The following is a 15502-nucleotide window of genomic DNA, read 5'->3' as shown; positions in this document are numbered from 1 at the left end:
TTCTCAGTAAAAAGTCATTTTAATGATTCTTAAAAATGCACATTTATCATTGTCAAATTCTATTTGTGAAGACCTACATGGAAAACAACTTCAACCTTTCTAGATGTAAACTCATACTAAAGAACACAGTGAAAGAGAGAGGCTTTTCAGTAAGGGCTATTTCAGTAAAAGGATTACAAAACATTTGGTAACTTGAGATGCTGGTTTGGAACGTATGCTACTAGTTCAAATGTGCAAGCTCCAACTTAACAAATGTTTAAAATATTTGAGTTTTAGAACGGTGCCAAAATAAATCACATCTTTTCTAGAGATGACATATTTAGCTAAGCATGGGCAATATAAATCTTTCAACCATTTCATCTATTTGTTTAAAAGCCCCAGAAACCACATGCACTTCCAACCAAACATGCACAAAACGCTGCTCACTGGAGCCTGACAACCGACTTACAAATCAATTTTAAACAGGCAAATATGCTTCTGTGTGTATGTGTGGTTATGTATGCAATAACCGAACACAGAGGATAACTGTAAATGGGTTACCAGGAACACACTAATCTATGTGAGAACTCTGTGTACCACGCAAACTGCATGCAAGATGACTGGACATGTGATGGTTACTGCATCATATAATGCCTTATATCTAATCAGCATCTGATGGTGGGAACTTCAAGAAGTTATTATAATCTCTAGAAAGCTAGATGCAAATTAATTTCTATGCACCCCTTTTCTTATTTAACCCACAAGTCTTTTAAACCTTTTTTGTGTGAAATAAGCAAATTCTATTAGTAAGTTGTCCAATAAGATTCTTCAGTTTATTTTGATAAGGAAATACACAAAATAGAAGCTTAAAATATTTATTTCAAAAAGCACTTTTACTAATTAGCTTAAAACAATGGCTTATTTATCATAGTTATTATATATCAATCATTAATTTTGTTTCAATGCTTATATATTGCTTGTAAGCCATCACTGTAACTGGTTTTTATAAAATTTGCATTGTAGGAAGCAGAGTGTGTTGGAAATATACTTTACGATTTTTGTAACACTGCAGCATTGGGTTTTGCAAGAGATCAAATTGAAAGCAGTTTAGAATACTCCTGCCTAGGTTTAAGGAAGGCTGAGGCAAAGTTCACGCTGCTATACAGTGCACAGAGGTGACAATAATGTCAAGAGATTTACGTGTGCCGTTTACATTGAACTACACAGAAAGAGACATATATAATCTTTAGATTGCTAGAGAAGTCATGCACACATATAAAGAGGAAATGGAAGAATAGTAGCAGAGATGACAGAACTTGAAAATGTTTAATATTTATGGTGTGTGTGCTTACTTGACTTTTATGTGTCTTGTGTGAATACAGGTGCTCATGGAGGTCAGAGGGTGTTGGGTCCCTCAGACCAGAGTTATAGAAAGCTATGAGGCACCTGACTTGGGTACTGTGAAACAACTTGGGTTTTCTACAAGAGCAATACACGAGTTGACCATAAAGACATCTGTGTAGCAGCGGACATTAAAATCTTTGCTATGCTCCAGTGGATATCCCTGCACCAATAATTATACAGACATCACAAATTTTGATTGCTAGGTTATTAAATTTAAAATAAAGACCGAAAGTCGGGGCAGATAAGGATTTGGTGGAGGATCTTGGAAGAGCTAATGGGGAGCAGTTAGAGGAAAATATGATTAAAATACATTGTAGGAGATATTCAAAGAATCAATACAAGTATCTGAAGAAAGAAAAAAGAAAAAAATACTTGCTATACTATTCTTTTCCTTCCAGTAAGGCTTAGAGACCTACATGGGGGACAGTTACAAGACCTCAGTCCTCTGGGAAGTTCCAAAAGGCTCTGCATTTGTTTTCTCATCAGAATCACGATAATTAACAATGATCATAAAACAATAAAATCGATACTAAAATCTGTGTAATCATCATGCGGCTGCTGGTAGAGTCAAATACAGAGAGATGTGAAATGGTTTGCAGTTCAAGTGTTACAACCAACACTGATCTTTTCTTTAAACAACTTGCTTATTTTTTTAAGAAGTGAACTCTCCTGCTGCTATAGGAACAGCCTTGGTGGTGCCTACGGCAAACTCAAGGAAACATGGCAAATGGGACTCTGTAATGGATGTACTGCTGTTTAGTACGTGGCAAATGGATTTTCAGCGATTACGGTTATTCCTCCACATAAAAATAGCGATTACTTGAAGGAGTGTTGGTGGGCATTTTTAAGTGTAAGAACTCAAGACAAAAGTTGTCTGGGACATTTCGGAAGGCTTTGGGGAACCTATTCTTAAACGAGGTGGATGTTAGAAGTGTTTCATGAGTTTCATTTTATAATCTCTTGCTCTGTACAACAGTACGGGAACTGTTGCTCAAGGCGACATTTGGAAGTTATAAAACATTTTCATTTGCGCTCAGTGTTCTAAGACTTCAGAGTAAATAACTTCAGGAAAGTGTCTGTTTCTAAAAAATAAACTGAAAATTCTACTTTTACCTGTAAGTGTGTTAGAAGCATTCAGGAGTGGGTATTTTCTATACTTACCCTGGGTAAGTTGAAAGATGCCGTGTCTTCACAAGGGGGTGGGCCAGGTGGCTGTTACAGCATGAGAACAAGCAACCCTGGCACTAACTTCCATGTTTAAGGAGTCACTGGTCTATCAGAGCCTGTGATGCTCTCTGTGACTTGGAAACAAGTGCAGTTGGTTTACTTTTAATGCCCGCTGCCATTTCTCTTGTGACTCTCGTAATTTAAAATCACCGTGAGCATGAAACAAGAGTAGACTTCAAAGCTGAATGCAGTGGGATGAGTCTTCATTTTACAGATTAACAGGAAAATAGTGTATCAGTATTTTGATTCATATTTCATCTATGACAAATGACCTCAAAATATTCTTCAGAGTTGAAAGAGAAATAAAATGGCTATTTCTAATGGCATATACAAGAATGGCATAGTCTACCTTCTGAACATATTTAACCTGAAAACAGGAAATGATAAATACTTTAGCTCACTCTAATAGATGAGTTAGGAACTTAGAAAAGTTCCCGCCAATAAAATTTCACTAACTCATTTTTTTCTTTTCTCCATTTCACTGTGTTCAAGGTTTGGCCTTTCAGCTATCCAATCTGTAAAATTGACAATATTTTTCATAAGTATTCATAACATCATATAAGTGGCTATGCTTTCATTATTTTAAGTTATATCTTAAATAAATTCAAAAGTAGTAATTTGAACCAAATTGCAAGAATGCTTTTTTCTAAGTCCTCATATTTGGAAATTTTTGTATATTTTATATTAGATTCCCTTCTACCACAGCAAAAATAGTAATCTAAAACATAATAAGAATGCTAACAGGCTTGATGTGTTCTTGCTTTTTAGGATAGAGACATGCTGACTGGCTCATACTAGCTTTCAAGCCCAAAGCGTCCCAGATTATGAGCAGAACCTTGGCTCTTTCTACAGCTTAAATGATGCTTAGTTACCTAGACTCAACATTAAAAAATACCAACAATATTTACGTGTAAGTGTACTTTAATAGCCCTTTTTATTGAAAACGGTGTATATTATTTATAGTGAAACAAAAAATCATGTCTTGGTGACTGCCATTTTAATGTACGATCAAAGTAAATTATACATTTAATTCAAGGCATCTATACCATATTCTTCAATATCAAGAACAATAGCTTCATACATACATTGAAGGTAGGCTACATTCTCTCATGTCTGAGCGTCTCCCATCAGCTAAGAAATATACTCTATACTGAAAACGCATTTATTTGAAGTTTTGACCTAACACAGTGGATTAAGGCTTAGACAATATTTACTTTGCTGCACTTTGATTCAGAAAGGGCCATATGCGGGGCTCCGATCCTGACGGACTTCACACGTCTTTTTATAGTACACTGGCTAAAAGATTTACATTGAAGGCACAAATATAAAACAGCTACAAAATAAGCTGCAGTGTTATAGCTGGTAAAAGCCTGTAGTTAATATATTTGGATAAATAACTGAAGTCAGCAGCAAAGTGGTTAAACATTTGTGATTCGATTTTATCTCAGCTTGGAATGTGGTTGGAGTGTCCCACTTCTAACAACTGTTTGCTAAGTTAAGGCTTTTAGTGTTTACACAGTGCTGAATGAGGCAGCCTGGTCACCAGATGTGATTGCTCCCCCAGACTGGGTGGCTTTCAGTCAGATCACGGTCCTCACAGTCCCTGTTCCAACCTTCTTCCTCAGGACATCCACCAGCCTTTCTAACCTAAGTAGGGGCAGGGGAAAGGGAAAAAGAAAAGAAAGAGTACCGTTATTATTGGGAATATCTGGCTGCAAAGAACAGTAGGTGCTTGTGACCATCCACACCGGCAGTCATGCTAAGAAACAAAGCATTACTGTAAGTGAGACACACAGAGCGTTAAGAATTTGGGCTTCAAGAATAGCGCAGCACAAATTTTAATTCAGATCCCTGATTACATTAGATGTTATGCAAAATATACAGATCACTCATTTGAATACATTTATCTGCTTGCATGAAAGTTGTGAATGAATTTGTTATGTAAAGACAAGTTGGCATAGCAAACAAAGAGAAATTTCAGCTTCAAGCAGATTTGTGTAAGAAAAATAATTTTAATATTAGTCATAAAGGCAGTCTCAGATGTGCTCTTGCACATACCAAATCCCTTTCCTTTTCTCAGTCAGCTGCTTAAAATAAAGATGAAAAATTTAATGTTCTAGTAGCGTAAAGCACACACATGATTTGACATTGATACAACCAGACTTCCAGTGCTATACTTTTTAAAAATTCCTCTTCAGAGTAGTACAAGCTAGGGGTTACCTATAGACATGCTTTGTGGTCATAGAAAAGTGACTTTTTAGTTGATTAAGCTGATAACCACCTAAAGTCTAGAGTGCATTCTGCAGTGCTCTTTGACGACTGTATGGAGACAAGGCATGTTTATGTTGACCAGCTGGCTCTGCTTAACAACAGAGGTGGAGTCAGAACAGTTGTTCCACCTTTTTCTTTTCTTTACTTTACTAGAAGCACAAAAACTCAACCAAACCTCTCTCTTGAGGTCATGCATAGAAAAATCTTTATAAATGAACATCAACAGTCTTGTGGTCCCTCCACAAAGATTAGCAAGCAACAGGCTTTTCTGCTCCAGTTTGCTGCATTTGGTCCTTCACAAATAAACGAAGCACAGAGCAAGATTCTAGAAGCTATTTGAGAGCACAGCAGGGATGAACAAGCCAACTGCATAAAGGTTTGGAAATCAGAGCGTATTTATTGATGACAGTGCATAGCAAGGCTCTGCAATCAGTGATGAGGACCATGAAATAAACACTCAGAACCTTGGAGCCTTCCTTTAAGAAATGGGGCGATGCAGTGAACTAGACTGTGGGGGAGGGCGGCAATGGGGGGAGGGTTGGGAGGGGAACACCCATAAGGAAGGGGAGGGGAGGGGATGTTTGCCCGAAACCGGGAAAGGGAATAACACTGAAATGTATATAAGAAATACTCAAGTTAATAAAAAAAAAAAAAAAAAAAAAAAAAGAAATGGGGCGATGGTCTCAAAGGGATTTTTTTTTTTTTTACATTTCAAGACAGGGTGTCACTGAATAGACGTGGCTGGCCTGTAACTTGCTTTGTAGATCAGGCAGGCCTCAAACTCATGGAGCTATGTCTGCCCCTACCTCCCAGGTGCTGGGATTGAAGGCATGCACACGATGCCTGGTGTAAATCTTATTTAAGTTTATAATTATGCTCTTTGGTTGTATAAATGTATATGGGTAATACAGAATCACTAAGAACAGTCTCGGGCTACAAATACCTAAATTAGAAATTCGTGGAAAAACTTACTGCACTCACAGGTTAGCATTTTTTGTTGGGCATTGCTTAGTGAAGTAGATCTACCCAATAAACTGTCAAGATTATGGAAGATGGGGCTGCATAAATCTGCTAAGGTGAAATTATATTAATTTCAATTGTGGGAGAGGGCATACAAATTCTAGTATGAATTTAAAAATATTAAAAGTTTATTGTTCAAATCTAGTTATAACTTACATTAATTCTTGTTGGGCTACGTTAAGATCAATTCCTTGTGCATGGTAGACCCCTGCTACCTGAGGCCCTGAACTAACTCATAACAAATGACTCCCATGAGAAATATTAGCAAATTGTTACTATTTTAATCCATTATTAACATAAAATATTATTTTTTGTTAATGAAATATGTCCTTGACTCTTATCATTCATAATACTATTAAAATCATTTCTTAGAAAAAATAAAAGTTCTACTGTGCACTGTTATCACTCCTACTGTACTAATACTATAAAGCCAGACTCAGTGGGGACCAAATTGCTCACACACATCTACGCTGTACTTCTTCTTGGCTTCCTCTTTACAGACAAACTCATTCTACTCTTCTTTCCTCTTTATACGTTCAGACACTCTGCTAAGGTAAGGGGTTAGGAGGAAATACTTGAGTATCATGTTTTGGAATGTCTACCCTATTTCAACAGTTAGCACATCAACCACCTTCTCAGCTTATCCAGGTTGAATGGTTTGTGAAAATTTCATCTCAGAAATGAGAAAAATGTCAATTGCTTCGCTCTGTAAGAGAGCAGCGACTTCTGAAACACAGTGAAGCACCTATTTGTTTGTGTAAGGAGGAAGTCGCCTGCCAACTGGTCGCCATGCCAACAGGAAGGTAGGCATACATGCTGAACACCTTACGGGATTCACCTGTAGGCTAGTTTTTACCATTCTGTTGTTAAAGACAAAACCAAACCAAACCATGCAGCTCTCTAAAATAAGACCCAACTGTTTCGGATTAATCAGTGATATATCCATGAGCATTTAATGGATGAGGAAAGGGCTATATCTGTGAGGACTATGAATTTTCAGGTTGGAATATGACGTAACTGAAGGACTGACAAGTAAGCTCTCCTATGGGCTGTGAGGCATGTGGCGACAAGTCCAGGTCTTCATTCCTTGTTTTTCGTTTAGAGATATTTCCATTAATGTTTGGTTGCCAGAACCCTATGAATTTCAGATAACATGGCAATGGATCATCTGTCTTTGTAGGGTCATTACACCCCTCCCCTAATTCTAAGTCAAATTGGAAAAGAGTTTGCTGGCACATTTAACTTGTTTTAGCGTGAATGCTTTGCAAAAAAATAAATTCATGCTAACTCACCTAGAAAATAATAAATGGTTAAAATCTATTATTTTTAACGGAATTTCTATACAACTTAAACGTTAAATTTACAACTATTTTGGTAGGAATCCTATTTTTCTTTTCTTTTTCTCCATTGGCTGATTCACTTTACGTCTAGTTGTAGCCCCCTTCCATCCTCTCCTCCCAGTCCCTCCCTTACACCTGCTACCCCATTCCCCTTCTCTGAAGACCGCCATGGGTACCCACCCACCCTGGTTCATCAAGTCACAGCAGGACTAGACACATCCTCTCTCACTGAGGCCAGACCAACTATGAGAAATGGACCCAAAGGCCCACCACAGAGTCAGAGACAGCTGCTGCTCCAATTGTTAGGGAACCCACATGAAGAATAACACATGTCAAATCATTCAACATGGATAAGCTGAGTAGGTGGTTGATGTGCTAATTGTTACACATGGGTATCTTCTGTTACATATGTGTAGTGGGCCTAGGTCCAGCCCATGCAAACCCTTTGGCTGGTGGTTCAGTCTCTGTGAGCCCCCAAGGGTCCAGGTTAGGTGACTCTAGGTTTTCTTTCATTTTTAAATATTTAGATTTTTATTATTTTCAATTTCGTATATGTAAATAATGCCCAATGTTCATACTCAACTCTCTACCTTCTTTTATCCCCTTTCTTTCTCTCTCCTTTTTTAATTGGATATATTTATTTATTTATATTTCAAATGCTATTCCCTTTTCCGGTTTCCTGTCTATAAGCCCCCTATCCCCTCCCCCTCCACCATAATGGTTTTCCCCCTCATCTATCCCCCTTATTATCCCCCCTGACATTCCCCTGCACTGGGGGTCCAATCTTGGCAGGACCAAGGGCTTCCCCTTCCACTGGTGCCCCAAAAAGGCTATTCTCTGCTACATATGCGGTTGGAGCCCTGGGTCAGTCCATGTATAAACTTTGGGTAGTGGTTTAGTCCCTGGAAGCTCTGGTTGGTTGGCACTGTTGTTCTTATGGGGTTGCAAGCCCCTTCAGCTCTTTCAATCCTTCCTCTAATTCCCCCAAAGGGGGTCCCGTTCTCAGTTCAGTGGTTTGCTGCTAGCATTCACCTCTGTATTTGACATGCTCTGGTTGTATCTCTCAGGAAAGAACTAAATCCGGTCCCTTTCAGCATGCACTTTTTAGCTTCATCAATCTTATCTAGTTTTGGTGGCTGTATGTATATGGGCCACATGTGGGGCAGGCTCTGAATGGCCGTTCCTTCAGTCTCTGCTCTAAACTTTGCCTCCATATCTCCTCCTATGGATATTTTTGTTCCCCCTTTTAAGAAGGAGTGGATGCACCCGCATTTTGGTCATCCTTCTTCTTGAGCTTCCTGTGGTCTGTGGATTGCATCTTGAGTAATTCGAGATTTTGGGCTAATATCCACTTATCAATAAATGCATACCATGTGTGTTTTTCTGTGATGGGTTACCTCACTCAGGATATTTTCTAGTTCAATCCATTTGCCTATGAATGTCATGAAGTCATTGTTTTTTGATAGCTGAGTAGTCTCCATTGTGTAGATTACCACATTTTTTTGAATCCATTCCTCTGTTGAAGGGCATCTGGGTTCTTTCTATTATAAATAAGCTGCTATGAACATAGTGGAGCATGTGTCTTTGTTGTACACTGGAACATCTCTTGGGTATATGCCCAAGAGAGGTATAGTTGGGGCCTCAGGTAGTGCAATGTCCAATTTTCTGAGGAACCTCCAGACTGAATTCCAGAATGGTTGTACCAGTTTGCAATCCCACCAACAATGGAGGACTGTTCCTCTTTCTCCACATCCTCTCCAGCATCTGCTGTCACCTGAGTTTTTGATCTTAGCAATTCTCACTGGTGTGAGGTGGAATCTCAGGGTTGTTTTGATTTGCATTTCCCTTATGACTAAAGATGTTGAACACTTCTTTAGATGCTTTTTGGCCATCGATAATCCTCAGCTGAGAATGTTTTGTTTAGCTCTGTACCCCATTTTTAACAGGGTTATTTGGCTCTCTGGAGTCTAACTTCTTGAGTTCTTTGTATATTTTGGATATTAGCCCTCTATCAGATGTAGGATTAGCAAAGATCTTTTCCCAATCTGTTGGTTACTGTTTTGTCCTAATGACAGTGTCCTTGGCCTTACAGAAGCTTTGCAATTTAATGAGGTCCCATTTGTCAATTCTTGATCTTAGAGATTAAGTCATTGGTGTTTTGTTCAGGAAATTTTTCCCAGTGCCCATTTGTTCGAGACTCTTCCCCACATTTTTTCTAATAGTTTGAATGTATCTGGTTTGATGTGAAGGCCCTTGATCCACTTGGACTTAAGTTTTGTAAAGGGCGATAAGAATGGATCGATCTGCATTCTTCTACATGCTGACCTCCAGTTGAACCAGCACCATTTGCTGAAAATGCTCTTTTTCCATTGGGTGGCTTTGGCTCCTTTGTCAAAAATCAAGTGACCATGTGGGTTCATTTCTGGGTCTTCAATTCTATTCCATTGATCTGGCTGTCTCTGTACCAATACCATACAGTTTTTATGACTATTGCTCTGTAATACTGCTTGAGGTGAGGAATGGTGATTCCCCCAGAAGTTCTTTTATTGCTGTGTATAGTTTTTGATATCCTGTATCTTTTGTTATTCCAAATGAATTTGCAAATTGCTCTTTCTATCTTTATAAAGAATTGAGTAGGAATTTTGATGGGGATTACATTGAATGTAGATTGCTTTTGGCAAAATGGCCATTTTTACTGTATTAATCTTGCCAATCCATGAGAATGGGAGGTCTTTCCATCTTCTGAAATCTTCAATTTCTTTCTTCGGAGACTTGAAGTTCTTGTCATACTGATTTTTTCCCTTGTTGGTTAAAGTCACACCAAGATTCTTTATATTATTTGTGACTATTGTGAAGGGTGTCGTTTCCCTAATTTCGTTCTCGGCTTGTTTCTCTTTTGTGTAGATGAAGGCTACTGATTTGTTGGAGTTAATTTTATACCCAGCCACTTTGCTGAAGTTGTTTATCAGGCTTAGTAGTTCTCTGGTGGAACTTTTAGGGTCACTTAAGTATACTATCATATCATCTGCAAATAGTGATATTTTGACTTCTTTCCTTCCAATTTGTATCCCTTTTACCTACTTTCACTGTCTGATTGCTTTGGCTGACTCTAGGTTTTCTTGTGGTGTCCTTGATTGCTCGGGCTCCCTCATTCCTTCCCATCTCCCACTCTTCCACAAGACTCCCTGAGCTCTGCCTACTGTTTGGCTCTGGGTCTCTGCATCTGTTTCCATGAGCTGCTGAATGAAGTCTCTCAGAAGAGTTATGCTAGGTTCCTGTAATAATATATTTGTAATTATATAATTATACATGCAGTATAATGAAATTAACTTTTCCACAAAAATATAATCTATGTTATTTACCAAGTTTATGTTTTGCTCCCATGTTTTACTATGAATGGATCCCGTGACATGTTCTCTGTATAAGAAATAATAAATGAGCAGTGCCTATGTGTCATGACGTCTTGAGAGGCCATCTTTTCATATATTTAATATTCTCCATAACTCTATTATAATCGGACGACAGAAACAAAGGCTACTGGGGGAATTTGATCAGTGCCCCGCAGCTAGTGGGTTGTGGAGTTGAGATATAATGGTGGCCTAACAACCACAGTTTCTAATCCTTCTAACATATTGATTGTATTGCTTGAAAAAAGTACCAAGACCACTCTGCTTTCTGTCTGAATTGTTATGAGTCAGAATTATTCTTATAAACTGGATAATCTAGTGAAATGGGACAGAGAAGAATGACAGAACTAATTCCTCAAAGTTAGAAGCCAAGTGAATAGTTTGCATAGGAGCCACCTTTTCCCGTCAGTAGTAGGGATAGAGTCCAGGGCCTTGAGAAAGCAAGGCAAGTGATCTACAACTTCAATACAGCCCCGGATAGTTTTACTTTTTATTTGGAGACAGAGTCTGACTAACTGCTCAGGTTGGCTTTGAACTCATTCTGTAAGGCCAGGGGTTGTAGAGATGTCTCAGTGGTTAGGAACACTTGCAGTTGCAGCGGACCCAGGTTCAGCTCTCAGCATCCCCATCAAATGGCTTACAACCACAAGTACCTCCAATTCCAGAGGATTTGATGTGCTCCTTCTTCTGGCCTCTGTGGGCATGTGCATGAAAGTGGTGCACATACAGACAAGCCAGCGCAAATGTATATGCAATAAATAAACAACAAGTTTGAACAATCGTATACTTGGAGGCATGAATCAGAGTTGCAGCAGTGCAGATAGGAAGAAGGGGAGGATTGGAAAGGCATGTAGAACAAAGGCTCAGAAGTACTTAGTGACTTTTGCTGTAGAAGCTATTAAAGTAGGAGAGGCCAGAAGGTCAATTCCCATGGTATTGGTGACTAGGTAAACAGTAATATTCTGAGGCATAGAGGGGAAAGCAGCAGATTTCGGTTAGAAGCTCTGCCTATGAGGATTAGTTTTGTTTGACACTTGTAAACCTTAGGGCTTGGTGAGATGTGTATGTGGGGATGTTAAGTAAATGCTTGGATACCAGAATTTATGATAATGGCTGATTTCTGTTTAGTCAACAAATATTTCATGAGTAATTAGGAGCAAAGTGAGAAAGATCACCTCATCAACAGATTATTAGCAAATGTTACAATGAAAGATTAAGCACAGCCATTAAGTTGCGTCTAGTTTGGTATGGAAGCAGAGGAAAGACTTGCAAAGGTTACCATGTGATGCTTGAAGTAGTCTAAAAAAGGAATAAAATCACCTCAAAAAAGATGGTAGTGGGAAATGGGTAAGGATCATGTGTTAGCCATGGTTACTGTTGCTATGATGAAACACTGTGACCAAAAGCAACTTGGGGAGGAAAAGGTTTATTTAGTTTATATTTCCCCATCACTGTTCATCATGAAGAGAAGTCAGAACAGGAACATGGAGGCAGGAGCTGATGTAGAGGCCACAGACAGATGTTGGTTTATTGGCTTACTTTCCATGGCTTGCTCAGCCTGCTTTCTTACAGAATCTAGGACCAACCAGCCCAGGCATGGCACCACCCACAATGTTCTGGGCCCTCCCCATCAATCACCAATTAAGAAGGTGTTTTACCAGCCTACAGACTAGGAAAGGATCTTCACCAACCCTACATCTGACAGAGGACTAATATCCAAAATTTACAAAGAACTCAAGAAATTAGGCACCAACAACCCAAATAACCCAATTTAAAAACGGGGTACAGAGCTAAGCAGAGAATTCTCATGAAAGGAATATCAAATGGCGGAGGAGCATCTAAACAAATGTTCAAAGACCTTAGTCATTGCCAAGCAACCAGAGCTTCCAGGACTAAGCCACTACCTAAAGACTATACATGGACTGACCCTGGGCTCCAACCTCATAGGTAGCAGTGAATATCCTAGTAAGAGCACCAGTGGAAGGGGAAGCCCTTGGTCCTGCTAAGACTGAACCCCCAGTGAACGTGATTGTTGGGGGGAGGGGGGCAATGGGGGGAGGATGGGGAAGGAACACCCATAAAGAAGGAGGGGGAGGGGTTAGGGATGATTGCCGAAACCGGAAAGGGAATAACACTCAAAATGTAAATAAGAAATACTCAAGTTAATAAAACAAACAAACAAACAAACAAAAAAAAACCCCCTGAGATACCACCTCACATTAGTCCGAATGGCTAGGATAAAAACTCAGGTGACAGTACATGCTGGTGAGGATGTGGAGAAATAGGAACACTCCTCCATTGTTGGTGGAATTGCAAGCCAGTACAAGCAGGCTGGAAGTTAGTCTGGCAGTTGCTCAAAAAATTGGACATAGTGTTCCCTGAGGACCCAGCCATACCAACTATAACCTGGACATACACCTAAAAGACGCTCCAGCATATAACAAGGACACGTGCTCCACTATGTTCATAGCAGCCTTATTTATAATAGCCAGAAGCTGGAAAGAACCCAGATGCCCTTCAACAGAGAAGTGAACACACAAAAAAAAATGTGGTACATTTACACAATGGAGTACTACTCAGCTATTAAAAATAATGACTGGTTGGGGATTTAGCTCAGTGGTAGAGCGCTTGCCTAGGAAGCGCAAGGCCCTGGGTTTGATCCCCAGCTCCGAAAAAAAGAACCAAAAAAAAAAAAAAGAAAAAATAATGACTACATTAAATTCTTAGACAAATAGATGGAACTAGAAAATAACATCCTGAGTGAGGTTACAAAAGAACATATATGGTATGCACTCTCTGATAAGTGCATATTAGCCTAAAAGCTTGGAACACCTATAAAAAATTCACAAATCATATGAAGCTCAAGGAGAAGGAAGATTGAAATATGAGTGCTTCATTCCTTCTTAGAAGGGAGAACAAAATACTCATGGTAGGAAATACAGGGAGAAGAGTAAAGCAGGAACTGAAGAAAAGGTCATCCAGAGACTGCCCCACGTGGGGATCCATCCCATATGGAGCCACAGGACCCAGACACTATTGCTGATGCCAAGAAGTGCTTGCTGACAGGAGCCAGATATTAGGTGTCTCCCTAGAGGCTCTGCTAGAGCCCTATTGATACAGAAGAGGATGCTTGCGGCTAACCATAGGACTGAGCACAGGGACTCCAATGGAGGAGTTAGAGAAAGGACTCAAGGAGCTGAAGGAGATTTCAACCACATAGGAAGAATATTATCAACCAACCAGACCTCACCAGAGCTCCCAGGGACTAAACTACCAACCAATGATTACACATGAAGGGACCCATGACTCCAGTTACATCAATTGCATCAATTGAAGCAAAAGCCCTTGGTCCTGTGAAAGTTTATTTTCCCAATGTAGGGGAATGCCAGGGCTTTGAGGTTTGACTGGATGGATGGGATTAGAAGTTTCCTCATAGAAGCAGGTGACGGGGGAGGGAGTATGGGAGCGGGGAGTAAGGGGATAAAATGTAAATACATAAAAGATACAAGAAGAATAAAAGTAAAAAATTTCATTAAAAAAAAAGACCTTAGTCATGAAAGAAATGCAAATCAAAACAACTATGAAGTACCATCTCATACCCATCAGAATGGCTAAGATCAAAACATCAAGAGATAGTGATGGTATCTGCTGTTGAGGATGTAGAACTCCTCCATTGTTGGTAGGAGTGTAAACTTGTACAACCACTTGGGAAATCAATGTTGAGTTTCTCTAGAAAACTAGGAATAGTTCTACCTCGAGACCCAGCTCCTGGGCATATACTCAAAAGATGCTCCAACATCTTACAAAGAAACTTGCTCAACTGTGTCCATAGCAGCTTTATTCATAATAGCCAGAAACTGGAAACAACCTATATGTCCCTCAACTGAAGAATGGATAAAGAAAATGTGGTACATCTATACAATGGAATACTTTTCAGCTATTAAAACCGAAGACATCGTGAATTCTTCAGGCAAATGGATGAAATGTGTCGAGTGAAGTAACCCAGTCCCAAAAGGATATGCATGGATGTAGTCACTTATAAGTGGATATTAACTCTAAAATACAGGTACTATGCTACACTCCACAGACCCAAAGAAGTTAAACAAGAAAGAAGGCCCAAGCGAGGAAGACTGAATCTTACTTAGAAGGGGAATAAAATAATCGTAAGAGGCAGATGGAGGGAAGGAACTAGAGGGGAGGGGAAATAGGGGATTCAGGATCAGGTGTGAGGAAGGACAAGAGAGATGGCTAGATGGCCATGAAAATGAATGTGAATCTGTAACTGACAGGGGTGGGAAGGTGGGGGGAGGTATCTCCAGGACATGGCCTGGGACAAGGGAGGCACCTAAGAATCAATGAGGGTGGCCTTAGCTGTACTTACTACATTGGGGATATGTAACCTGAAGAGGCCACTCCTATATCCAGGCAGGAACCGCGGTAGAGCAAAAGAGACACCAACCCACCAACAGAACTTTCCACCCCAAATTTATCCTGTTTATAAAAAAATGCAGGCACAAGGGATGGAGCAGAGACTGAGGAAATGGTCCACCAATAACCAGCCCAATTTGAGACCCATCTTGTATGCAAACACCACTCCCTAACACTATTAATGATTCTATGTTAATGCCAGCAGATAGGAGTCTAGCATAGCTGTCCTTTGAGAGGCTCCACCTAGCTGCTGACTCAGACAGATGCAGACACCCACAACCAAACAGTGGATGGAGTTTGGGGACTCATGGAAGAATAGGAGGAAGGCTTGTGGGCCCAGAAGGGGATAGGAACTCTACAGGAAGACCAATAGAGTCAACTAACCTGAACCCTTGAGGCTCTGTCTGAATCACCAACCAAAGAACA

General features: G+C 39.7%; 1 protein-coding gene across 1 annotated transcript in view; it reads right to left on the bottom strand.

Annotated features, from left to right (window-relative positions):
• Nucleotides 1–15502, bottom strand: part of Mipol1 (mirror-image polydactyly 1) — a 292380-nt gene continuing 276878 nt past the window's right edge. Inside the window, exon 11 of the mRNA XM_032907776.1 lies at nucleotides 1–4257. Coding sequence (XP_032763667.1) covers nucleotides 4191–4257 — 67 coding nt within the window. The 3' untranslated portion in view covers nucleotides 1–4190. The remainder of the gene's footprint in view (nucleotides 4258–15502) is intronic.

This window comes from Rattus rattus, chromosome 7, assembly GCF_011064425.1.
Source record: "Rattus rattus isolate New Zealand chromosome 7, Rrattus_CSIRO_v1, whole genome shotgun sequence".
Taxonomy (NCBI): domain Eukaryota; kingdom Metazoa; phylum Chordata; class Mammalia; order Rodentia; family Muridae; genus Rattus; species Rattus rattus.
This window is presented reverse-complemented; position numbering and strand designations above follow the sequence as displayed.